This window comes from Amblyomma maculatum, chromosome 3, assembly GCF_055883805.1.
Source record: "Amblyomma maculatum isolate TAMU_Amacu chromosome 3, ASM5588380v1, whole genome shotgun sequence".
Taxonomy (NCBI): domain Eukaryota; kingdom Metazoa; phylum Arthropoda; class Arachnida; order Ixodida; family Ixodidae; genus Amblyomma; species Amblyomma maculatum.
The window spans coordinates 158,440,573-158,463,852 of record NC_139346.1 but is presented as its reverse complement, the minus strand read 5'-3'; the positions used below and the strand labels follow the sequence as shown (position 1 = coordinate 158,463,852).

At 44.8% G+C, this 23,280-nt stretch overlaps 2 protein-coding genes across 4 annotated transcripts; one reads left to right on the top strand and one right to left on the bottom strand.

The window, feature by feature from the left end:
• Positions 1-1,860: 1,860 nt before the first annotated feature.
• Positions 1,861-8,587, bottom strand: LOC146196624 (integrator complex subunit 1-like). Its single transcript, XM_084598393.1, has one exon. It carries the CDS (start codon positions 8,427-8,429, stop codon positions 2,055-2,057), a length of 6,375 nt encoding a protein of 2,124 aa, XP_084454519.1. The 5' UTR covers positions 8,430-8,587; the 3' UTR covers positions 1,861-2,054.
• Positions 8,588-8,810: 223 nt separating this feature from the next.
• Positions 8,811-22,707, top strand: LOC146196623 (cation-dependent mannose-6-phosphate receptor-like). Of its 3 annotated transcripts, none has more exons than XM_084598390.1 (7): positions 8,811-9,026; positions 9,268-9,443; positions 9,580-9,689; positions 10,492-10,637; positions 15,511-15,637; positions 18,291-18,412; positions 18,529-22,707. In XM_084598390.1, the coding sequence occupies exons 1-7, from the start codon at positions 8,863-8,865 to the stop codon at positions 18,560-18,562; spliced, it is 879 nt and encodes a 292-aa protein (XP_084454516.1). In that variant the 5' UTR covers positions 8,811-8,862; the 3' UTR covers positions 18,563-22,707. The 3 variants fall into 3 exon arrangements, with proteins under 3 accessions (XP_084454516.1, XP_084454517.1, XP_084454518.1); XM_084598391.1 differs by having other exon boundaries at positions 8,812-9,026; positions 19,285-22,707; XM_084598392.1 differs by having other exon boundaries at positions 8,812-9,026; positions 18,291-22,707.
• The last annotated feature ends 573 nt before the right edge of the window (positions 22,708-23,280 follow it).

Genomic DNA, 23,280 nt, shown 5'->3' with positions numbered 1-23,280 from the left:
AAAAAAAGAGGCCAGCTGACAACAAGAAACTGACAGTGAGTGATAGGAACGTGATCCATGTATATTTAGATAGGCCTGGACAGTCAAAAATCGTAATCTAGCTAACAGCAGTGGTATTCGGACTTCAAGATAAAGTATATTGTTAGTCACAAATTTGGGGAGCCCAAGGCATAACCTAAGCGCTTCCCGCTCAAAAAGAATGAGCGGACGGATTTTGTTAGCAGGTGAACCAGAAAACAACAGATCCAAATTCTAAAATTGGTCGGACAAACAGCATAAATCGTTCAACAATTTCACCTGCATTTAAGCAATTGTGATCTGCATCAAAATGTTCTTTTCGACTTTATTATCGATCCTCGTAGATGCATCTCTTCTTTATTAGGTCCTGCTGACACATCTCGATCAGTGAGACTTATATACAAGTTTATTTTACGTGCAGGTTTTATCACTTAACCAGGTTCAAACGCCATGAGAAGCGCAGTAATGGTGCCTAAAGAAAGTGGCAACCAGCAGTTGCAAAGAAAAATCTTTGCTTAGATCAGAATGTTTCTCATAATAAACATGTGCATACCGTAATGTGTGTATACTTTATGCATTGTCAATCTCTTAGATGATTGAGGTCAAGTGCAAGGAAGACAAAATTAATGCAGATCACTTTCAACTATCAGTGTTGAAGGAGGCACCGTTCAAGAGTATAATATTTTTAACAAACAAGCACAATGATTCGATTAGGCATTGGAGAGAGTCTCTGCAAAATACTACACCCATGTGCGCACCAGGAAGCAATGAAAATACAAATCAAAGGTGCCTTATGCTCCCCTTTGGAAAGCCAGCTTTTACTTTCCAAGACATCGGCCGCCATTGAGCTGAGGGAACGCGACAAGAGGGGAGTGGGGGTATAGTGGGGAAGCCCCTTTCGAACAAAAGGTCGCTTGGGGTTCCCCCTGCTCCTAGGGCGAGGCCATAACTGCATGCCTGCTGCTAAAATCGTAGAACGAAGGTGAATTTTGTTACTGCAGCTACAGTGCTACAGCATCCGCCTTCTCGCTGCTGCCTGCCCGATGCCTGGATTGACGCAATATAAGAGCATCCCCCTTGAAACGGGCGGTGGCAGCCACAACTATGCTCGGCTTTTTTTTTTTAATATACTCTTTTTAAATATACACAAAGCCAACTAAGCTTCCTCATGTTACGGTGGAGCGTCGTGATCTTCCATCATGGTCACGACCAAAAATAAAGTTGGCAAAACTAACGGATGGTCCTAATGACATTTCATCTTGCTCTTTGTGCCTTGCTTTGTATGGAATGAACATTGTGCACTAGATTTGAATGCAAGGCACAGTCGGTTTCAGTTGGTGCAGTACGTAAACATAACAGCAAGGTCTGTGCTGCAGCAGTTTTTACCTAAAGACATGAAGCGTGCTTTTTCCTCGTAATAGGTTTATCCTATTCTCGAAATGATGAGGAAGGGACACTAACAGAAGATGCAAGAATATTCCTTAGTCCGGATTCTTTTGCCAAAAATACTAAAAGGGTGGCAAGTTAGCTTTCTTTTGTGTAATCCCCTAACAGACATTTTTAAAAATATTTCAACCAAAATTTCAAATTTGTATTGGACGGGTCCTACTCGTTGCAAACCAGAAAGTGTGTGCCACAAAATACACAAGCTAGGCTCATCAGGAGCCAGAAATAACAGCTGGCCTGTGACGAGCCTAGCTCGTCTAAGTCCACAAGTAGGTTGGTGGGTTAGGTGAGTGAAGGTTGGTTGGGGGATCCTATCAAGCCTCCTAAGTGCACAAGTACAGGACCGATGCAGTGGAGGACCAATTAAACCACAACACAATTACCATTCCACATCACTTCTTTCGGCATTTCTTCTTTTACTTATGAAAAAAAAAACTGACAATTACACCCCAGTAATATTGAAGAAATCAATAATCTAACGACAGAGGTTTGACCAGTTTACCTTAAAATAAAGTACACAAAGCGGCACATACGCTCACCATCGATAGAGGACACACAAATTACAAGCACAAACACCAATGGAAGGATGATTAGTTTCCATACTGCATATTCAGCAGCAGCAATGTGTCTGTGATTGGCACAGCACTGTTTACATTGGTGCTGATCCCAACCTGAAATGCCTTTTGGAGAAGCATACTGCCATGTTCCTGAGCAAGCACAACAAATTCTGGAAGGTGATCGAGCACCAGTAACACCAAATCCCTGCGATCACTTGCAAGACACTGCAGGTAGCCTGAAATGAACTGCCCCGCAGTCTTGGGATTATTCTTGATGCTCTGAAGCAGCAGCCTGAACGCCAAGCTGCAACATGATATGTTTGTGCTCGTCAGCACAACGCACTGCAGCTCGTCTTGGTAAGCTTCCAGAACTTCGGGCTTCCTCGATGCAACAACATCCAGGTCCTTCAATGCAGAAAGAATCTCTTCTGGGTCAACACTATCTTTGTCAAGCAAGCTCCTGAGATCTCTGCTACTGCCACCCTTGCTAAATCCCAGCGGTGGTTGTGAAGCCGGACGCACAACTGAGCCCCTTGTAGATGGGCCAGGCTCCGAACCTACATTCTCTGGAGCGTTTTCGTTCCCTTCGGGATGCAGTCGAAGAATACAAGTGCCAGCCAAGAGAGTCTTCAGGCTCAGCAGGTCAGGGAACACACCAGAAACATCTTGCATTGCACCATGGTGCTTCTGAATCCACTGCCTAGCTGCAGATGGATTGTGGTAGACATACTGATGAACCAGAAGCAGAAACCTGTTCAGCAGGCCCATAATGCGCTCTCTCTCATGATTACGCATATACTGGATATGACACTGAAAGGCATCCACGTAAACGTCCAGTATGTCATTTAGTGCTGGAACTCGAATGTCAAGAAAAAGGTGTGGCAAAAGCAACTCAAGCGTTCCCAACATGTGCACAAAAAATGACGCATGATTTCGTGTGCCAAAGACTAATGTGCCCATACCTGAACGACTATGGAGGAGGCTGGCCATCATGGGGAGCTGGCGAAGCATTAGCTCTGGATGAGTTGCTGCAAGTTTCCTAGTAGCAATATGGAGGTCTGACAGCTTATAGTATGACTGCTTGTCATAGTCGGCAATAGACAGGGCCAACAAGAGTGTGTGTGAAAGGGTGTCCACCTTTGTCTGACCAGATGTCTGTGGCCCTATGTCCTTCAGCATTTCACCTATTGCATCCGACGTGAACACAATGCTCGGAATGCACAGGTACAATTGTGTGAGCATCTCCTTTGCAGCTGCCCGACGACCAGGTTCATTCTGAACAATGGCTACCAGGTGGGACACAACAGCCGAGATCAAAGTTTTGTCAGTACAGCTTTGCTCTAGGAGTGGCAAGCGTGTTGAAATTTTAATCCTGCTTTCCTCGTGGGAAGCTGGCTGACCTTCAGAAGCGCTTGCTGAAATGTGTTCGTTGATGATATAGTCTGCCATTGCACAAGCCTGATCGGGGCTAAAGATCAACACTTTCTCGGGTGTGTAGTGCTTGGGAATCTTCTTGTCCCGGCCTTGCCATATTTTTGGTATGAACATGCAAGCCTGAAGGAAGTCTAGCACAGCAGAAGGGTCATACTTCTTTGTGGATGCCTGCGAAAGGATCTCATTGATGGCTGCGTGCAATGTTGTCCAGTGTGCCCTGTGTATGAGCAAAGCAAGCAGGTATGGACGAAATGTTGTTCTCAGGAGCTCATTTTTCGTGCTGTTGTGAAAAAGCAGCTGGTGCTGTAGTTCTGGACAAGAGGAAACACATTCCGGCTCCAAATGCTCCAGCCAGTCAACAATGACAAAGCTAGTAGTCACCTTCTCCGACTCAAACTTGTTTTCACAAAGAATTTTCGAGAGTGCATGAATCAGCTGCTGACTGTCGCCCATCTTGATAGCCCTTTGCACAAGCACACAGAGTGCCTCTTCGAAACGCTTCGATTCATTTCGTGCCACTGATGTCAGAGCTTCTACAATGTTGGCAGATTTCGCATCACCAGACGCTAATCTTCTTGGTGCCTGATCCTTGTTCCTCGAAGATGAATGTAACGTACAGTACTGAGTCAGGATGGCTGTGAGGGGTGACTGGACTTTGCTCAGCTCCAAGATCTTTGAACAAACCCAGTGAAACTTGAAAGTAAGTGGAGAGTTAGAGGCTTCCCTCTGTTGTGCTGCAATGGCAAGTCTAAAAAGAGAACACGATATGAATGACTTTACATATAAAGCATTTACAAACACTTCTCTTTTTTCACTTTCAAGGATGTGCTCACAGGTATGTATAAACTCAGCCAAAGCACCGCCAAAGAGGCACTTTCTGAGCACATCATGGGAAAACGCCTTTTGCAGGCCTCTAAAAAGTTCCTGCTCTTGCTTGATTCCCAGCTTTCCCTTTATCGGGTCTAAACCAAACAACTGAAAAACAGCTACCGGTACTGAGTCCAGTCGAGACACCTCTGCTGGCCGCGGTGGGGCATGCTGTATAACTGACGTCGGCACCGGTTCAATGTCGTCCATTTCGGAAGCCGCGTCAGTGACATCACCCTCACCCAGGAGCCGATAAAATAATTCGCCGCCGATCGCTCCTCTTTGGTGCTGAACTTCGACGAGCTGCGACATATACGCCTTGTCAACAACTGCCTGAACAACAGCTGCCTCGTCATAATCCACAGCTCTGTCCAAGCAGCAAAGCAGCTTGCTCATACTCGGAACTGGAATACCAAAAGACTGGATGAAAAGTACTAGCTGGTTTGGCTCCAAGTCTTTCAATGCAGCATCAACAAGAACATCTACTGATGACCTGATCATGCGAAGCTTTAGCCAATCTGGCAAGAGGAGGGCCTCTTCTGAGGTGTCCACAAGAAATGCTTGGGGTGGGTCTCCTCCTTCTGGAAACCACGTCTCCAAAAGTGCATTGAACATTTCAGGATCACTCTGAGGGGGACCGTAAGTAAGCAGTATGATCATGGAGTGCACAACCAGTATGTACATGGTTGCCGTCTCACCAGACGCCCACTGCAACGTTATGTGATCTTGACACTCGTACCAAAAGACATCTTTCGAAGGCTTTCGTGCATTCTGGAGATACCGCGTGAATATGTCAAGCAGTGAGCAGTGAAAAAGTTGGTTGTAAACAAAGCCAACAGAGTCCTGCAGAAGGATGCAATTTACAATTGTCGGCCTGTCGATAATGAGCTGAGTGATGTCGAGCGAAAGCTCAGAGAGTCCATCATCGGGTGTATAGGTCGCAAGGAATTTAACATAAGCTGTAACCGCAAAAGGATCATTCTCAACCTGGCATGCCTGCCGCAGAGTCGCACTGATGTCCTGCCGCACAACATTGAAGTGAGGAAGCGAGGGGATTTCCTTCAGAAGCCAGTCATGACTGTTTGGATCAGAATCTTGCGGAGCCTCAGCATTTAGGGGCTTCTGACTGAGGACCACCATGAGCCCTTTGGTCGCAAGCGTGCGGGCACTCTGCTGCTGCGAACTGAGCCGTCTCATGAAATAGTCGAGAACCTCGCATGTGGCTTGGACATCTTCGTCTGGGTTCCTCAGCAGCTTCTGCAAGTGTTGCAATAATTGTTGCTGTTTGCGCTTCTTACTCTGCGGAGGCTTGACCTTGCCTTTCTCTGGTTTCTCATCTTCCGGCTCCATGGCTCCTTGGCTGCACTCCAAGGCATCTGTGAGCAGAAACTCACAGAGACACTGTACGGGAAGGAGGTCAAATGATCCCTCGTTCGACTCAACAAGCTCTGCTAACCAAGGCATATGAGAAGTGCCTTGTCTTTGGATGATGCCCAAAAGAAAGTCTGGTTTTCTGCTTCGGCACAAAAGGTGTCCAAGCTTCAGAGTTTCATTCAGAGCTTTCAGCTGCTCCAGAACCTGTGTCGGAGGTCTCCTTGTCACGCCCTGAGGGTCCATTGTTATCAGCTTGGAGAGCAAGAGACTGTTGCTCTCGGTAATTGTTACCTTTGTTGATGCAGCCGCAAGATGTGCTTCGAATTCCAATATCTTCTGCTTTTCTACCTGAGCAATCTGCATCTCTCGTGCTTTGATTTCATCAGCTTTCTCACCTACTGCCAATGTCGGCGGAGGAAAGACAAAGTGGTTAGTGATGCACATCTCCACCATACTTTGCAGAGTCGGGTGACTTGCAAAGGCCATTTCCCCAAACGTAGATGGGTTGTGGGCAACCACAATGAGTAGCATAATCCAGGCCTTCCAGTAGTAGTCTGCAATGGCTAAACTTGGCGGTGTGTAACCCGCTGGAAGTGTGATGTTCTCAGGGTGGTGATAAGCACACAAGTGGAAGATGATCTCTATCAGTTCTGTGCGCTCTACCACAAGCACAGGATGCAAATCTTCCTTGTAAATTGCAGCTGCTCTTCTGATGAGTTGATCAACAAGCTCCAATGCATCTGACGGGTTGAGGGGGTGTTCTTTAGACATTCCTATGATCAATATCCGAATGAGCGTGTCCTCTAGTGCAGGGACGTCAGAAGCTAATCGAAGCATCAAATGTCTGTCACTCTCTGGAGGCCAGTTGTCCTTGCAGTAGTGTTCTAGCTGTTCGAGAAAGAAGGCCTTGTGCAAGCAATGCAGGAACTCATTCCTGGCAGGCTTCAACATCTTGGGAACAACAGTGTGCAACCACCACACGGTATCTCGCTGAATAGTGGCCACCTGCATCTGGTAGTTTCGAAGAGGAGAGATATCCTTCTTCTCACCTCTGAACAGTGCTGTTGCTGCTTCTCGCACGGCTGGCGTGATTGCCATGAAGATAGCCTTCACAATGAGATCCGTAATCGATACAAAAAGTCGCTCCCTTAGCGGCTGGTCCAGTTCTTGAAATTGCGTCTCCTTTCGTTCTTGCATGAGACCGAGGCAAAAAGCAGTGAAGTTGAGGTCATAGCGTAGAGACCGTATGATTTCTCTGAACAAGGCACGCAGGCACCGCAGGTAATCATCTCTGTTGATCAAAAGGTCCTGAAAAACCTCAGCTAGAACTTTGGCAGCTTTTTCAGGCGAGTGCTGAAATATCACCGAGAGGAGCTGCATGTTATTTGGGTTCCTTGAGTTGGAAAGTTCATTGTAAATGCAGTGCTTCAAGACAGTGCTCAGATTGTCAGTATGTTGGCCCAAGAGTTCTTTCATGCACTGCATGAAATGGTTGACAACTGGTTTCGTTTTTAGCCGAATGCGGATCAAGCAGCCAATCACTTCGACATCATGCTTGTTGTGTTGGTTGCAGTTCATGCACACTGTGAGCAACAGGTCCTGAGCAGGACGGGTCAGCTTAGGATTCTGAAGCCAAGTCTCCAGACGGTGGGCAACCAAAGAACGCACCTCACTGATTCCACAAGCACACACCAGCAAACGCAAAAGGTTCTTCGAGATGTCCATCGGCTGGCGGCGATTCAGTTGCTCGTGGATCACTTCCAGAATGTAGTGCTCAATGTTTCCTTTGGAGCCTGCAAATCGCGGCACAACTGCAACATTTTCCGGGCTCTCTTTGAGGTCCAAGTGCAGACTCGACAGAGAATCGTCATCGTCGACCACTGGCGCCGGTGGACTGGGGCAAGCGTCCGGCTTGAAAAGCAGGTCCGGTGCAAGCATGCTCTTTGGTGGCAGCCTAGTATTAAAGGCAGTGAGCACGTTGTCAACGTAGTTTTTGCACTCGTCGTGGTCAACCCAAACTCGGTCTCCCAACGAGTCCTCAACAAAGACTTTCACAAACTGATCTGGCCAACTGACGTTGTCCTGAAACGCAGCCAACAAAAGGTTACAAGCTAATACCGAAATGAGATTGTTGCCTTTAGTTTTAAAGTTCACTGTGACGTCGCGTTTGAGCAGGCTTGTAAAGGCCTCGACGGAACCTTCGGAGTCAAATATCCTCGGTCGAGTTTTGGCAAGGAACATCAAAGTCAAGTAGAGCATGGGATCCGGCTTCGGCCGCGTGTTCTTCAGCGTTTTTGCCGCACCGCACATGAGCGACTCTACCTTCTCATCATCTCCAACATCTTCCGCTTTCAAAACACGGCTCAAAAAGTCCGTTGGGTCGACTTCCACGGCAATCACGTCCCACTGGTCACTCTTGTTGGATGGAGCCTCGCGCTTTATTTGCGACCCACCAGCCCCTAGGCGGGCGAGAGACGCCGGGGCAGCGGTAGCGAGCTTCGGCTTCTTTGACTGCACCAACGAGGATGGTCCGCCCCCGGCTTCTGGCCGCTTCCGCTCAGTGCTGGAACTTGTGCTGCTCAACGCCGACTGTTTTACGGGCGGCTTCGGTTCAGGCACGTCGGGCGTCGACCTTTGTTTCGATCCGAGGGCGATGAAGTCGCCGGATGGAAACAGTGCCTTTACTTTATTGGGGCCTCTTTTCTGAGACCCCTTTCCTTTCTCACGTTCCATGCCTAAGTAAAGTTGTTCACTTTACGTAGCTACATCCCAACTAATTTCTCGTCTATTGGAAACACGAAAACACAATACGTTAACCACAAATACACGCATCCGAGGTAGAGCACTGTATCCGCGGGCTGCCTAACGGCGCCATACTTGATTACCCTTTAAACTTTTTTTTGTACACTAGCAGCAGTTTCGTATATATATTGCGCATTCCCTGTAGCATGCAAGCCAGTGCAATAGCATTAAAAATAAAAAATATTATGTATTTTTAGATATTTTGAGAGGTTGATTAATTAAAATAAGGTTTGTTTTAACATTCAAATTTTTTATACAGCTGGCGCCAGCGCCTCAAAAGCGAGTGACGTCTCACAGAAACTCAAAGCCGTTTTGAGCCAAGCCCACCACTGCGAGTGCATATTGAGCCAAGTGATGTGCAAGCATGCTGTCGCGCAGCGTAAACAACGAGTATTTATGCATTCTTCTTGTTTCATGTGCACTTTTGCAATGTGTAGTCGCTGAAACACCAGGTTGCACACTGGTTAACAAGGACTCAAAATCCGAGAAAGCTCTTTTAGACGGGCTGCACGACTTGAAAGGAGAAAGGTAAGCTTCCATGAAATGAGTTTCTATTTTCATGCATGATTTTGCGAAACTCTTTGCAAAGCGCTCATCTAAATAAAACTGATTTTGCCGTTTCTTATTTTTTTCTTGTCTTTAATTGATATTCTATGCGCACCGTGTTAGCGTGGTTAATGTGATGTGGTGTTCAAACGTCACCGGAAACCACTTGTAACCAATGTGATCTTAAATGTACACAAACTAATCTGCCTTTTTCTTTTATCAGTTTCAGAGCAGAGGACAAAGTAGACGGCAAACTGAAGAATGTCTACGAAATCGGCGTCTGCACAAGCGTAAACAAGTCGGCGCCGCTAATTGGGGCTGTTCAACATGTTATTGGCGATAAAGCAAACCAGACAATCGTGTTGGGGCAGCTGAACGCTACGACGCTAGTCGGGGCTCGTGAGTCTGATTTTACCTTGCCGCGTCTGAAATCTCTAAATTCGCTTTTCAAATGTGTGTCTGTGTTTAGCATGAAAAAGTGATGTACTAGGGTAATGCCAAACCGCATAAACTGACACCACAGTTCTGTTTGCAGCCGGTTGGACTCTAGTCACTTACAGAAGTGGTGATAAGTATAATGGATCCTGTGAAAACTCGTCACGACAAGTTCAGTTCGTCGTCCTCTGCAATCCAGACGAGCATCACGTAAGTAATTCCGGGAGGATACCTACTGTAACGAAACACCTGCAGCCTGATCATTAATTCATTTTCAGTTAATCTTCACAAGCATCGTGCCGATGATTCTTAGGAAGCATATAAACACGATACACCATTTCTTGTCTTCCCGTCTGAATGAAACCAGTAATTGCATTTAATATATACTGTGCTGATTGCTAAAGAGAATGTGTGTGTGGTGGCACGTTCAAACTGACAAACGGCAGGTCATTGGTAAGAAAACAGATCAGCCATTTAATTGGTTCGCCCATGTAAGCTAGAATATTTTGCGTACAGTTGCGTGCAGTGCAGTCAGGCTCTTAAAAGGCAACTTGTTGCTTGTTTAAGAGGAGGATTGTAGCGCAAAGAGGAACTCGTGCCGAGTACAGAAGGCGCTGGGCAAGCATGAGCATGACTGTTTTCTTAATTCTTTGATGTTCGCTTCAAAAGCAACTTAAGTCATTGCCTACCACTTTTTTTTTTTTTTTTCTCATTTTGACATCTGTAGTCTGTCACAAATTGAATGAGGCTCTTCATTAAACCCTTTATAACCTGTACCTATTAAACCAGCTACTCATTTTGTTGATGCAGAAAGTCACAATTAGAACCTTATTTATTTTGTCTCATGCCATAAAGTAAAATTTTGGAAGTTTAATTTGAACCCATCTTTTTTATCTGTGACAGTGTTCTGCATAAAATATGTGTAGCCTTACTGTGAAACTTCGGGCTGCTCAGGTCTTCTCAGTAGCATGAGGAAGCATATCTTTGCTCAAAAACCTTTGTGTTTTTTCAGGGATCTCTCCAAATCGCCTCCGGTGGCCGCACAGGCGAAACAAGCTGCTCTTATATTTTTGTACTAAGTAGCAGTGTTGTCTGTTCCAAGGAGAAGCATGAGCAGCATCATCGAGGTCTCAGCGGCGGTGCTGTGTTTTGCATACTGTAAGTGAAGCTGCCCATTTATTTAATTGTTTACCCTCAGACCAAAAGGCATTTGCAGAAGAAAGTAGAACATATAGTGGAGCAAGAAAAATATTAACAGGTTTGAAGCAGCAAGAAGGAAGGAATAAAAAAATGGCAAGGACAAATCGGCAAAAAGAAATTTGTGGTAGGAAATAATATGGCAATGAAAACAAATTTAATATATACTGACACTAAATTTGTAAAGAGAGATTATATGTGGCAGTCGTAAAAGTGTTAAGTCAGTAATGTCAGTTACATGTCTGGGAAGGTTGTTCCAGCTCTTTCGGGTGCTGGGGACAAATGAAGGAAAGCAATGTTTTTTTATAGCAGAAAAAAACACCTACTTTGTTCAGGTGATCGATGCAGCCTGAAACATATGTAGGAGTACCATATTTTCCGGTTTATAAGACGCACCCCTCATATTTGGAGGCTTTCAACAAAAAAATTGATATATAAGATGCACCTCAATTTATGCAGTTTAGGAAAATAGGACGTGACTTTATATGCTTGCTCGACCATCGTGTCTTATGTGCCTGAAAGAAAATTTGCTAAGTTCGCTTGCGAATGATAGAAAAAAAAGAAAAAAAAAAGAGGCAACACTTATGCGCGAAAAACTCTCGCTCCGTGAGAGCAGGAATTTTATTATTACTCAAAGCTTTGAAAGTATGCGGTCGCCGATTTCTCAAGACAGCGCTCAGGTGTCCTCTCTGCTCTCATAACCACTGCACTGATTGTCGCTGCGCGCGGGCGCTCTAACGCAGGCGGCAAAGCACATGCATGAAGGAGAAAACACACATGCAATAGTAACCAAACAATGTTGTAAATCGTAACTGGAAAAGAGAGTCTGCTTGATCTGGCTTGTCTTGGCAGCGTGGAAAGGGCGAGGAGCATGGACGTCGCCACCTTTTGGCGTTCTGCCAGTGAGACGGCTGTACGATTCAAGAACACTATAACGACTGTTAATATTGTAATCACAGGCCTCGCTATCATTGCCGTTTCATGATAAAGTTGGCCTATGCACATTGCACAAAACAAAAAAAGAAACGCACATAAGAAGCACCATTGTATAGAATGCACTACCGAAAATTTCGTCAAAAAAAAAAAAAAAAAAACATGTCTTATACATCAGAAAATACGGAGAAAGGATTGTTATAGGTAATCTTTTGAAACGCTTAGAGAGATTTCGCATCAATGTGAAAGCAGGGACATTGATGAGGCTTGTTTTCTGTCCTTACCATGAATCTACGCCGATATTTTGGAAGTGTAAAAAGCAGCTCTCTGAGACATATGCCGCATATTCCAGTTTAGGTCAAAGAAGTGTTTCATAGTAATTGTGCTGAAATAGAAGAATGGTAAAAATTTCAACACAGGCACCTTAGGGCAATAAATTCAACATGTAGTTCCAAGAGAGGTTGGAAGTTATATGCATATTCAGTTATCTGTAACAAAAATAGTTTCCAGGGAGGTAATATGAAGTTCGTAAGTGGCTGTTACAGTGCTATTTTAAGAAACACGCATGCTTTTTATTAAGGCGAAAGCCTTTAATGCCTCATCATTATAGACACAAGGTTGTCAGCAGAGGTGTCACACTTTCGAGAGCGAGAGCTAAAAATAAATTAATAAACCTTATCTCCATCGGAAATCGAACCTCCATCCTTTGGATCCCCAGCCTAGTGCTTTAGCAACTGCGCCATGCCCCGGATCATGAAATGCTCTTCATAATTCCCCTTGTCTACTGTGAGGATGATAGCGGGATTCAACGAATGGCAGATACTGCGCCTCTCCTTTTCTGTAAATGAATTATAGAATGCCGGTGAACTTTGATCTGTTCAATGAAATGTTGGTTGTGTTCTACAAGGGGCGCGCGATGTACCGTCACGACAGGCCATGACGTCACCGGGCGATTCATGAATATATGAAGCTTACCCTGCTGGATGTCTGATCCAGCCGTCAGTGCGGCGCCTTTCATTTGCCGCTTTTTCGAACGCCGTACCACACAGCAAACAGAAGCAGACCTAGATGTCTAGGAGGCGTTAGTACAGCAGGCATCAGCGGTGTTTGAAATTGATTTACAGGATAGAAAAGGCACAGTATCTATCACAATTCTCCGCGGACACATGTACCACGCCGTAAAGGAAGGGAGGGAGGTGAGAGTGAAAGAAGAGAGGGAGATAGAGGTGCCGTAGTGGAGGGCTAGGATCTGCCTCGCTATAATGGCTTTCACCTCATCGCACTTTACTGGAATGTGGCCTCTAAAATTTTTTAGTTGCACGTGCCAAAATTTACCGTTCCAAAACGCTGTTGATATCAGAGTGACAAACCTAAGCATCAGAGTCGTTGTTAACTTCACAGTAAGTAGCACAATCTGCAGCAGAAATGCACACGGAAGGTATCTCAAAATAACAGCTTGAGGGGCTAGTTGGTGCTCCATAGTATTCAGAAATGTGGCGCAACAAACACAAACACAAAGCGTGTGTTGTGTCTCTTCTCTTGTGTTTGTGTTTGCTGCGCCACATTTCTGAATACACACGGAAGAAACAGCATTATTAAGCAAGTCTTCTTAGGGCATGCCTGAGCCCGCTGGGGAGAAATCTGAGTTAGTTTTATTTGCAGTCACGAACTGGGAATGATTAGTCAGGAAAGACTGCAGCCACAAAATAAATTTAGGCCTAGGATTAAGATCGCTGAATGTGAAAAGAAGTAATTAGTGTAGAATTTTAGCACAGGCTTTAGAGAAATGGAGTCTACCATAGAGCCCTGGTCAGGTATGAAATGCAATCGGGAGATGCTTGGTTTGAGCCTCAATGCTGCCGTGTACCCGCTGGTTTCCCAGTGTGTGGTACAAGATTTTCCCTGGCCTGCTTCTGGGGCCTCCTACGAAGAAATGCGTTGGAAAACAATCGCAACAAGAGAGCGGGTGGCATGTTTCATGATCTTTTCCAGGGTCCTAACAAGTGAGATGGGTCCGCAGTTATACTAGGAGAATTTTTGTCCCCAGCGCTGTCAATGAGACTGACGGTGCAAAATGGTTTGGTCAGACCAGAACGCCCTTTCTAGCTCATGATGGTGGTGTTGAGATCGGAATGAGATGGTCATTAAAATTGGCAGGTAATTAAAGAACACATTATTTTTTTCTGTAGCATTGCTTCATGACATAGGGAGACTTGGCAGCCAAACACAAAGACCACTATTTAATTGCTTGGCCAACTGTTAATGCCTTTTAAATAGTTAATGCTTTTGCAGATATATTGTGTCAACTCGGATTTAATAGAGTCAATTTTTAGTCCTCATAACCAGCAAACTGAAACTGGTCCTCTTGTGTCTAGTAACCAATCTGTGTTTGCTTTTAGTGGTACAGATCTAGTGGAGCACATGACAGCACAAAACTATGATCGCTCATTTTGGCACTTGAGATCTTTCTTACATAATCATGCTGCTGTGACTCTGTGCTTTTCATAATTCATCATTTTGAAGGATTGAAGTCCTGTGGGCTGTTGGCTTTTGTCATGTCTTTAGCGCGTTTTGGGCTGTGTTAGCTCTGATTTTCTGATGGAGGGGAGAGAAACGGCACTAAGCATGGCACATGCCTGTGCGAAGACTCAAGCAGAGACGACGCTTTTCACAGAAGTGGAGTTTCTGTTCCTCGGTCTGCAAGGAAACTAGTTGGAAACTAGTTTTTTATCTGTTATTTCAAAAGCGAGCAATTCAGATGAACTGACAGTTTGTGACCACTGTGTGTCGCTTCAGGCTCTTATGAGCCATTTTGTTTTCAGAATGCATTTGCGGACAGGCTGTGAAGCATTAGAAATATTATCAGTGGTATACAGCTTGGGCAAGCCGAAAGTCGAGTGATAGCTCTTCGTGACGAACTCAAGTCTTTCAAGTGTCTTTCAAGTGCCATATTCAGCTGCACACTCAACACGGGTCACCAAACAGCTTGTTCAAACAGGCAGGGACTGTTCTTCAGGGAAACCTCTGTCTTCCTATTTCCACAGCTACCCTGTGCAGTCCCTAGTTCAGTCATCTGCTCGAGTGAGTTTTCTTCTTTTCTTGGAACACAACGGTGGCGAAAATTCGTCAAGAAAAGGAGAGCATGCATTGCACATTTAAGCAAGCATTGAAAAGCTGCTCGGAGAAAACGGCATGACCATGCGCAGCAAACTTATTTTTTTCAATCTCTCCACGGAGAGTGCTGGCGTTTACTGCGTTACGCCCCCTTTTAGTGGTTGTCTCCCTTATATCATTCTAGGTGGTATTGATAAATAACTGCATTGCATTCATGGCATGAACTCGTACTGCTTTTAGTTCTAAAGCATTCAACCGGATGGTCAGTGCCTAGCAAAACTGTTTAATGCTTGTGCCGTTACTCTGATTGGCTAAGCCGTTTCATGATGTCACAGCCATGTGGCCTCATGAGACTAATTCAGACTAAGTCGTCTGGTATAGCTGCTCCAATGCATGAATTGCCCCGGCAAATAATTCAAGTTCACCAGTCGACAGAGAGAGTGATGGAGTCCATGGCTGACTGTGATCTCTCGTAGTGCTTTCATTGCTTTTGCTTGTTGTAACCAGGTTTAAGTAGGGCTAAACATCCTCCATTTGACACAGTGACTTCCAGATAGCGCCACAAGTAGGGCTACCCCATGGCCTCCATGACCAAGCATGCCATTGAGTTGATTGCGGAGGCTATAGTTAAACCTCTGCCATTTGGCACAGCGGCTCCCAGATGGCACCGCATGTACAGATGAAACTGCAGTTCACCAGGCCTAAAGCCACGGAAAGTGTGTTCAAGCCTGCTTTCGCATGATATTAGAATTCTAGCCAAAATTCTCTGCATTCTTTTCTGTTGCAGTTTCTTCACAGTGGCTGGCAGCTACCTCCTTTTAGGTTTTATGTACAAGCGCATTGTGGTGGGAGCAAAAGGCCTGGAGCAGATTCCAAACTACAGCTTCTGGAGGGACTGCGGCCATCTCCAGGCTGTGAGTGAAGCTATTTTTGCCTAAGGGCTTCGTTTCCAAATGATCACTCATCAGTAGCTTCACATGCTTTTAAAACTTTGCTTATATCTGAGGATATTGTCTTATCTTGTGAGCCTGTATGTCCTTAGTGAACGAATGTAATGTATGCATGTGTATGTACAGTGTTTATGAGTAAACAGATATAGCATATTTGACTTATGTGCTAAATCTCTGCCACTTCCAGGGAAAATGGGACAAGAGTATCACCAAATTCTTCATTGCAACATTTTTGTTCCTTTTTCTAGCATTTCTGTAATCATATCTGAAAGAATGCTGAACAAAGAATGATCTTGATTCTGATGTTGCAGCATGAATGTAAAGCCAAAAATACAGTTATGTGTTTTTCAGCACATATCTTATGGCACACGGTCAAGTGCTCAATGCCAAAAATACATTTATGTGTTTGTCAGCACATGTCTTATGGCCATGGAGGAAGGAAACAACTTAGGAGAGGCCCTTGCCATTCGCAATGCATTGGAGAAAGTGTGGCGGAAGTGACGTCAAAATTTAGGGTTAGCCAAGTCGGGCCATTAGCAACGGCGACGCTGTTGCTATAAAAACTTCGTCCACTAGCAACAGCGTTGCTAAGCGCCCTAGGTACGTGAGCGTTGCGGAGAAAGAAAATGCGAAGGGTATAGGAGGAGGAGAGACGTTGCAACGTCCGGTCGCGGCGCGGTGACGTCAGGGACTCTCCTAAATTCTTTCCTTCCTCCATGCTTATGGCACACTGTCAAGTGCTGCAGCAATGCGAGGTCTGCAGTTCGACCTGCCTGAAGGCATTCACAGAAATAGCTCTTTAAAAGATCCTGAATAGTAGCACATAGTTCTTGTAAAGCTTTAATTGAAGTGAACATTAATGATAAAAAATAAAAATTGGGCAGTGGCTTTGCTCTGGTTAAGCCTGGATATAGTACAAGCGAAAAGCTTCAGTTATGCTTGGTTTGATGTCGTGGTTATGCTTCATAGCTTAGCTGGTATTGTAGACATTGTTTATCTATAGGCGTAAACTTGGTTACTCAATGGCATATGTTTACGAGTTTAGCTTTGGCTTTGTCATTTTTTCGCTGTTGTGCAGCCAACTCCCAAGGGAATTCTTCTGGATCGGACGAATTTAGTTTCTCAGCTTTTTTGCATAGTCTAGCACCAGCCGCACTCTCCTTCCCTTCCATGTCGAGTGCGCACGCCTATTCTCTGGCAAGTGCATTATATAGCCTCCTTGCGCATGCATAGTAGTGCGCAGCGCATCTGTGGTAAACACGCGGCTGCAACGAAAGGTCAAATGGTGGGCAGGCAAAGCGCGCAGTTGTAGTGACCGTGAGGAGGCGACGCACATGTGCAGTAGCGCGCTGCTGCGCCGAAACGTCAGCTATGGCGGCGGCCGCCGCAGCAGCAACGAGGAGAGACCACTTGCGCGGCGCGTGATCTCACTCGGTTTCGCGCATGTGCATAACTCACCAGTTCGGCTCACGCGAAGCTCGGCTCTGACCAGCGAAGCAGGAACCATGTTAGCCGTGCCTATTCCTCTCGATGACACTCAAAAGCCGCAAGCACACTTTTGTGGAACCTGCACGTTCATGGGTGCGGCCAGAATATTACGGAGCATGCTTCCATGCTTGAAACACATTCCATAGAGAAGCTATAGATTCTTGGGTCCATGCACAACCACACCAACGATATGCGCTAAAGTACCATATACTGCCGATTACTATTCTACCCCTAACTCGCAAAATCTCCTTAGCAGAAAACAGTTTGACCCCAAGTATAGGCCCATGCTAACTCGTGCTACGGTCATAGCTGACCGATAAGTTTTTCAAGAGACCGAATCATTCAGAGAGACATTTATTTATACACAACACCCCTTTTATGATCCGTTGTCTCGCAACGAGGATGTGCTTGCGGTCATCGTCATTTTGTGAACCACTGCTACTGCTGTCCGTCTGAAGCGGTGCGCAGATGTGACACATCACAAATGGGCACACCACTGACAGTCACTAATTCGATGTCAGTGAAGCGAAATGCAGAAATGGTGACTAGGCATGAAAAAGAAGATGCTTCTGAAAGCATGTGACTGATCACGTCGCTTGGGACCGAATTGGATTTGATCTAAAGTACGGCATTGCCAGCTTTTATGTGGAGTGCGGTTTGTCATCAAAGCATTTTTATCTTATGAAAACATAAATTTTGGGCGTTTCTTTAGGTAAATTCCTGTTTTTTAAACAGTCTACTTTCTGGTAGCGTGTCTCACAACTATTGTGGAATTATGCGTGAATGTTCGCGATATTACTTGCAGCTCTGCTGAAACTACTTTCGAGCCCACATACAGGCTGACTTAGCGACTCCAAGCATAGGTTGGCTGTGATTATCTGCCGAGCCTCAAACCTTGGAAGGTCATTTTAAAGCAGGCTAATGATTGGCAATGTACAGTATGTGCAAAGTACTTTCCAATTTTCATTCAGTGAGGCATGACATGCATTTGGTCATTGAAGCTCCACACTGTGGCTGGGACCTTGTACGGTGTTTTTTCTGCGGGTGTTGGCGCGTTTTTCTTTTTTTTTTTTTTTGTGGCTCCGGCAACACTGAGCAAATGAATCTGCACTGTTCTCTTTTGTGACAGGACGGCTGCAACTACATCTGCCGGTGCCAGTGCGACTCCGTCGATGAGCACCGTTCCTACCGAGACATTGACGACAGGCCCCTGCGTCCAGACGAAGACAGGGACGACCAGCTGCTGACCATGTAGGCCTCCGAAACTCATTTGTTCCTTTCTTTCTGCCAATGAGTTTTTGCTGAAACGTGTTACGTGAGGATATGCAATCTCTCACACAGCCACTTTGGCTCACTCTTTACTGCAGATCAAGAGGGAGTGAAGCTCCCCGTCAGTGTTAGTGGGGAAGAGGACGAGACGAATGCCCAGGTGGCATCTGGTGGCGTAGAATGCAGAGTTCCTCTGAGGAGGTGGTTGCATTATGAGCCACCAGGTGTCAGCAGTGCATTAGTGGCCCCGGGCCATTTGCAGTTCTCGTATGCTGTGCCAGAGAACAGAGTCCACCCTCTTGTGCATCCTTGTTTTGTGCTCTGCACTGCTAGCAGCACTTGCACTTGGGCACTGTTGTACTGTGTCAGTGGAGAGAAGGTGCAGAGGTCTTGTAGCATACTCTGTAGTTGGGGCAACTCCGAGGACAAATCCATCCAGTTTTTGTTCTAAGTGTAATGGAGTTTGGATTTGTCTGGTTTAGAGGTAACGTTTGTTCTGCAGCGGAGGATGCATTCATTGCCGAGAAAGTTCACACTGAAAATTAATGTTTTTTTTTTGTTTTGTTTTTTTCCCACTGGATTCAAAGTTGCAACACTAAACACTGAAAGACATCGAATTAACTCCGTACAGTTGCTGGTTGAAACTCGATGGGGGCGAGGTCTAGCCTCATAGGGCTGCGAACACAAGTGTTTGACCTCACCGTTGTTCAGTGCCGAGAATGGCTTGCGGGGACATTGCCTCAATTTTTTTTTGTTCCTCGACTTTATCCAGCTGATACAAGCTCTCTTTTAGTTAAAGTCAGCCTGTTTTGTCATTGATCAGTCAACATAGGCTAACTTCAATTTGTTCTCAGTGACCCATCGAGTGGCGTGGCTGTGTGACAGGAGGACTCTGCCCGTGAGTTTCCAAGAGAGTGAAAAGCAATTGTTTCTGGTGGGATGGGGGTTGCTTACAGTTGCAGTCCTGCAGGTACGTTGGTTTTTTGCTCCCCCCACCCTCTTTTTGTCTTCTTTTTTTTCTTTGCAATAGTTGGAAGTATGATAACTACATGGCGAGCGCTGTTACGCATTGTGCTATCGGCATTTCGCCGAGAACATGTCCTTCGGGGAGAGAGATTGTGATATAGCAAGTTGTAATGTTAAAAACCTCACTGCTATCTTAGTGGGCATTATGGGAAAGAAAGTTTTGAGGCATTTTTGTATCGATAGGGTCTGCGGTACATACTATTGGGTATGAGCTGCTTATATTCAAATACTGTACGTGTGCACTCCACATTCCATATGCTTAGGGGAAAGCAGCTTTCACCAGCACCGTTGCCGCGGCCTTCGTTCTTTTAAGAGTAGGAATTTTAGTTTGGCAAATAAAATGAACATTAGTCCCTCTGTTAGAAATTTGGCTAAATGAAATCTTTTAATGCACCATTGTTCAGGAAGTGCTTTTGGTAATGTACCTACTAATGTACCTACTCTGTATAGAAAAAAATATTCCCTTATGCACTGCTGTGATGGTAGTAGCCTCGAGACATGGCTCGTGCACTTTAATAGATATTCGCATCCACTTGCAGAGTTCACAATATGAAGACCGCTGACGTGAAGGGCAGATACACACAGCAGGGCCTTTTTGCAACTTTCTTTCTGTTCAAGGGTGCACATATTGTTTCTTTTGAAGGGGTAATTTCTTTTTATTGACACATGTCTTGCTTCTTTTGCACCCATCTCCACTGCCTTCAGAATTGTAGCACAGGGAATATAGCAGGAAACAACAAGAGTCTTGTGTAGTTCACTGAAGCGTAATCGGGGTAGGTGGTTGCAGTTGTGATGGTTGGTTCCATGTTATGCTCTCACTATTGAAGTGTGCAACATATTTGTTCCCGTAGTATGCGTGCTATTATATGTATCGTAGGTTTGTGTGCATTCTGAGTGGACTCTCCAAAGTCCTTTATTTTTGTGTGTGTGGGTGGCCATGATCATACTTCCCACCTCCCCTTTGAATACCACCACTACACTGTCGGTTCTGTGAAGCCCAGCTATATTTTATAGTTATGGGTCCCAGCACCCTGTTTGTTTTAGTCAAGCCAAACTACTTTTGGTTGTTACGTGCCCCACCAGTTTGCAGTGCTGTCCATGTACCACAGAATGCTGTCATACATCAGTGCCATCTCTGAACAAGTTTTGTAGTCGTAATAATAAATACAGGAAGCAGACATCGTAAGGCTCGAGCAGTTCATTTTATAATCCTGTCCTAAACTGCATGAGTGTGGAAAGTTCTTTTGTTATTTTCTTTGAGCATAATGGTTTTGCTTGTAATATTTCTTACTGTGTGGGACATATGTGAGCACGTAGAGCTGATCTGTGTTCACCTTGTATTTGTATCGCATTACAGCTCTGGGCTTGGAGCTTGTACGCGGACTGCTTTCAGTTTTTTGCAGTACGTAGAAAACGATTTCTACAGTTGTACCTCAACATAACAAAGTTGTGCTTATATTCTAGAACCGTCGCTACCAATATTTTCTTGGGCTGGGGCTTCTGTGTGTTAGATATACAAATTCATTGTCTGTGTAGTTGTAATAGTTTTTGGTCAGCATTTCGTCAACAGAAATTTACAAATAAGGTTTTGGCGCCAAGATCTGCAATAATGTGGCGTCGGTTAGTCGGTACTCATTCCTTACAACTACTGCTGCAGTGTCCAGTAATATTCAGGCGTACAGTGCTGGGAAGCAGTAAATGATTGGAGGCTATTGCAGCGCTTTTAGCATAGAGTGTTGCATAAACTGTCTATCAGAACTTGGACGCCGCAGTTTTCAATGCATTTTCGATTATCACGATATCAACTGCAAAAGCCCATGGTGCGAACTTAGCTCTGCTGAGTTGTCATCTCCATAGAGGTGCTCATACATTGATAAATGGTAAAACTTTTTGGCTTTGCACCCTGTTCTTTTTTCTTAGCTTACAAAATTAGTCTGCCTTGTTAAGGCAGAACCCATTGCCTTCAAAGAAGAGGAGGAAAGCAAAGAAATTCTGCACGTGTTTTGCAGTCAAGCACGGCTTGTTATTTTGAGGTTCACTTGTAATTGAAGCATGGCTTTAAGCAGTATGTAGAGCCAGACATTAAATGCACTGCGTAAACAGCACTCCTTCGTCACACGTGACGACTGATGCCATGGTGACGCTACTGTTGAGCAATGTTCATTACAAGCATTGTAGTGTTATTTGTGTCATGTTTCTTAGCGGACTCATGAATGTAATATGGTGGTGCTTTATATTTCTCAAAAGTGCAACTTGGCATTGTGAGAGCCTCCTTTCATCAGTTGATGCCTTTTTGTTTTCTTTGTTTCATGCTTTGCTGAGTTTTGTGGTATCAGGGTACCATATAAACGCATCTTTCTCAAAGGTAGGCATTTTGTGACATTGAACGTCTTGCCCCAAAGCCTGCACTGGTACAGTTTATATGACAGCACTGTCACTTGTTGCATCACTGTCGCATGGCAAGCCTTCTGAAGGACACACGTGCTGAACTTTACGTCAAGCCAAGAGGGTGACGTTGCAACACCCCTTGCTATTATTACCTCTCAAAGTGCCCTGCAAATCTTGAAAACCAGCATTTCCTACGAGCAGCGGCTGTGTTGAGGGCACTGTCATCTTTGGTTCCTTTGCCGGAACGCAGTTTTAGCATCTCGGTGCCTTGTAATCGGCACCCTTTGTACTAGTCAGTGAAAGATGGGACTGTGGTGTTCTTTTCTTTTCGCATTTATACAAAGAAATTTTGTGATCTTGTAGGTTCTGTTGTTTAAAGGCATTTTATTATCGTGAATAACTTTATAACATATTGCTACATGTCTGGCACTATGTCGGTAGGGCTACTGCCGATTTCATTAGTATTGATCTGAGCGAAGCATGTCGACAATTGCTAGCCGGACATAGTGACGTTTGCAGCTTCATTCAAGTGGTACGCTGTCTGTTGTTATCTGTAAAACGAAGCATTGCAGTGCTTTTTGTCTGACAGTGTTGTTGCTGTAAGCTGTCGAAGCACCCTTCTGCTGTTTGGGGGTCTGCAGCCCTGGGCAGTAAATCGGTCAATTTCTTGCCATAGCCGACTTGGATTTTTTTCCTGCCCTCACGTGTGGCAAGACTTTGTTTAGGGATTTAGATGAAAAAAAAAAAACCTAGTGTGTCTTGTCTGTTTGCTTTCAAATATTTTTGGCAGCATTATTAAACTGCTTGCCTGGTTGCATGTATGATTGGTTTTGTGGATAATAAATGTGACACACATCTTGTGATCTTTGCCTGATGGTGGTAGTATCTGGAAATTTTCACGTTGCAGAAATAAGCTTGTAAGGCGTTTCATGTGCACAAAAATAATGCATGGGGTTTATCACCAGACTGGAAGGTTACAGCAAATAAATTCATCACCTCTGTGTCCACCATCACAAAGCATATGATACAAACAAAATGTTATGGCACATAGAAAAGGCAGCTTTTATTTTTTAACTGCCAAAGTTAAAACTTTCAAATTAAAAAGAAATGTCCTCAGTGGGAACTCTCTGGGTTGTGGGTTGCAATATCTGCGAATTCTGTTTCTTCCCGGTCAGCTTAACCTATTGACTTCAGCTTGTTTTTACCCTGCTGGGCCTTCCATACTGATCGATTTTCTACCTAAAGCATGGGTACCCTTGAACGCAAGTTTTTGCTCTAAATATATAGCCATCTAGCAAAGGAGCTGCTGAAGAGTAGTGACAAGCTTGAGATATATATTGTTTGCACACCAAAAGGTAATAGAGGTGAACCCACTTATAACAATATTGAAGTGCCAAGGAAATGTCATCGTTACAACTGATAACTGTTGTATGCCC

What these genes read in the sequence shown, in the direction of transcription:
- LOC146196624 (XM_084598393.1), bottom strand. Translation starts at nt 8,429, where the DNA reads ATGGAACGTGAGAAAGGAAAGGGGTCTCAGAAAAGAGGCCCCAATAAA.
- LOC146196623 (XM_084598390.1), top strand. Translation starts at nt 8,863, where the DNA reads ATGCTGTCGCGCAGCGTAAACAACGAGTATTTATGCATTCTTCTTGTT. An exon ending in TACGACGCTAGTCGGGGCTC is followed by an intron (nt 9,444 to 9,579) that starts GTGAGTCTGATT and finishes TTCTGTTTGCAG; the next exon opens with CCGGTTGGACTCTAGTCACT. An exon ending in GACGACCAGCTGCTGACCAT is followed by an intron (nt 18,413 to 18,528) that starts GTAGGCCTCCGA and finishes TCTTTACTGCAG; the next exon opens with ATCAAGAGGGAGTGAAGCTC.